Raw genomic sequence first — 1,904 nt, 5'->3', positions numbered from 1 at the left:
TTCCACAGGTCTGGTTGGGTTTAACTCCCCTCAGCCCCTTCCACAGCTCCAGGGTGGGGTTTTAACAGCCCTTCCAGCCCCGTCTTTCTTTTCCAGTTGGACAAACCCCCCCTTAGACTGAAACCTCTTCCCCACCCTCTGCTCCAACACCAGCCCTCGCCCTCCCAGAGCACCTCACCCTCCTCACCCACTTCTCCCAGGCTGGGGCACTTCCCTCCTGCAGGTTCCTCCCGTGGTTTTCCCACCACAGGCTTCTCCCACCTCCCCCATCCCTGCTCAGAACCAAAGCCCAGCCTCGCCGGGGCCGGAAAACCCCTGGGTGAGGACACAAGGACCCCGGTGCCCGTTTTCCCGTGTGGTTCCCCCTCCCCAGAGCTGCCCCCGCACCTGATTTCCGGTTGACCTGGTTCTGTGGAATGATGATCTGGCAGGAGTTGGCGTCGTTGGTGTTCTTGATGGGGTGGCTCAGGATGCAGATGACCCGGATCACCTGGCCCACCTTGGTCACGCGGTCCGACACGTAGCTGGGGTCGCAGATGAGCTGTTTGCAGCGAGCCACCTGGGACGGGGGGGGACACGGGACACCAGGACACCTCACAACTCCCTTTTCCAGGAATTGTTTAACAGCTGACCCACCCGGAGCCCCCAGGCCACCCACACTCGGTCACATCGCTCCGTGGTGTGGGTTGTCACCTCCACTCCCACATTTCCACCCCGAGGGGACACGTCACCAAGAGCTCAGCTGCCCCTCAAGCACCTGCTTCAGCCAGGAGCACATGGAGAACTTCCCACATTTCCACCCTGAGGGGACACATCACCAAGAGCTCAGCTGCCCCCTCAAGCACCTGCTCCAGTCAGGAGCACATGGAGAACTTCCAAGGGCTCACAGCATTACCAGTTTTGTGTCTCCAGGTGGGGAAGCAGCTGCAGGAAGGCCACGTGTCACCTGCTGAAGGGCAGGGCTGGGTGTCCAGGTTAGACACAGGAACATGGAATAAATCCCTTCCTGATTTACTCAGTTATTCAAGGACAACCCCGCCAGGGCATGGATACTCCATCCCAAGCCCTGGAGAGGGGCTCTTGGATGGATCCTCCTCATGGGGACACCAACGTGCCTCGAGTGAGCTGGAGAACAGCACCAGCCCAGCAGGTTTGGCCCTTGGGAAAATGGGGTTTCTACTGCAACTGTTCAATCTATGGCCAAAAGGCTCAGTTTTTACGGGAAACATGGAGGGTAGGGAGTAAGGAATGAATCCAAGGGACTGTACCTCCCCTTCAGACTTCACCCCGACCACTTTGCCGTTCTCGATCACGATCTCCTCGATGGGCTTGTTGAGCATGTAGGTGCCTCCATAGATAGCACTGAGCCTGCAGGAGGAAACTTCCACAGCTCCAGGGTGGGTTTAACTCCCCTCAGTCCCTTCCACACCTCCAGGGTGGGTTTAACTCCCCTCAGTCCCTTCCATACCTCCAGGGTGGGTTTAACTCCCCTCAGTCCCTTCCATACCTCCAGGGTGGGGCTTAACTCCCCTCAGTCCCTTCCACAGCTCTGGGGTGGGGTTTAACTCCCCTCAGCCCTTCCACAGCTCCAGGGTTGGGTTTAACTCCCCTCAGCCCCTTCCACAGCTCCAGGGTGGGTTTAACCCCCCTCAGCCCCTTCCACACCTCCAGGATTGAGTTTTAACCCCCCCTCAGCCCCTTCCACACCTCCAGGGTGGGTTTAACTCCCCCCAGCCCCTTCCACAGCTCCAGGGTTGGGTTTAACTCCCCTCAGCCCCTTCCACACCTCCAGGGTTGGGTTTAACTCCCCTCAGCCCCTTCCACAGCTCCAGGGTTGGGTTTAACTCCCCTCAGCCCCTTCCACACCTCCAGGATTGAGTTTTAACCCCCCCTCAGCCCTTTCC

The 1,904-nt window shown here is 58.9% G+C and overlaps 1 protein-coding gene across 1 annotated transcript in view; it reads right to left on the bottom strand.

Moving 5' to 3' along the window:
• GDI2 (GDP dissociation inhibitor 2) overlaps nucleotides 1-1,904 on the bottom strand; it is a 21,566-nt gene that overhangs the window by 2,815 nt on the left and 16,847 nt on the right. The window contains exons 7-8 of the mRNA XM_017839339.1: nucleotides 1,269-1,368; nucleotides 336-559 (exon numbers count right to left, since the gene is read on the bottom strand). Coding sequence (XP_017694828.1) covers nucleotides 336-559; nucleotides 1,269-1,368 — 324 coding nt within the window. The remainder of the gene's footprint in view (nucleotides 1-335; nucleotides 560-1,268; nucleotides 1,369-1,904) is intronic.

Source organism: Lepidothrix coronata, unplaced genomic scaffold (genome assembly GCF_001604755.1).
Source record: "Lepidothrix coronata isolate B3197 unplaced genomic scaffold, Lepidothrix_coronata-1.0 Scaffold400, whole genome shotgun sequence".
Taxonomy (NCBI): Eukaryota; Metazoa; Chordata; class Aves; order Passeriformes; family Pipridae; genus Lepidothrix; species Lepidothrix coronata.
This window is presented reverse-complemented; position numbering and strand designations above follow the sequence as displayed.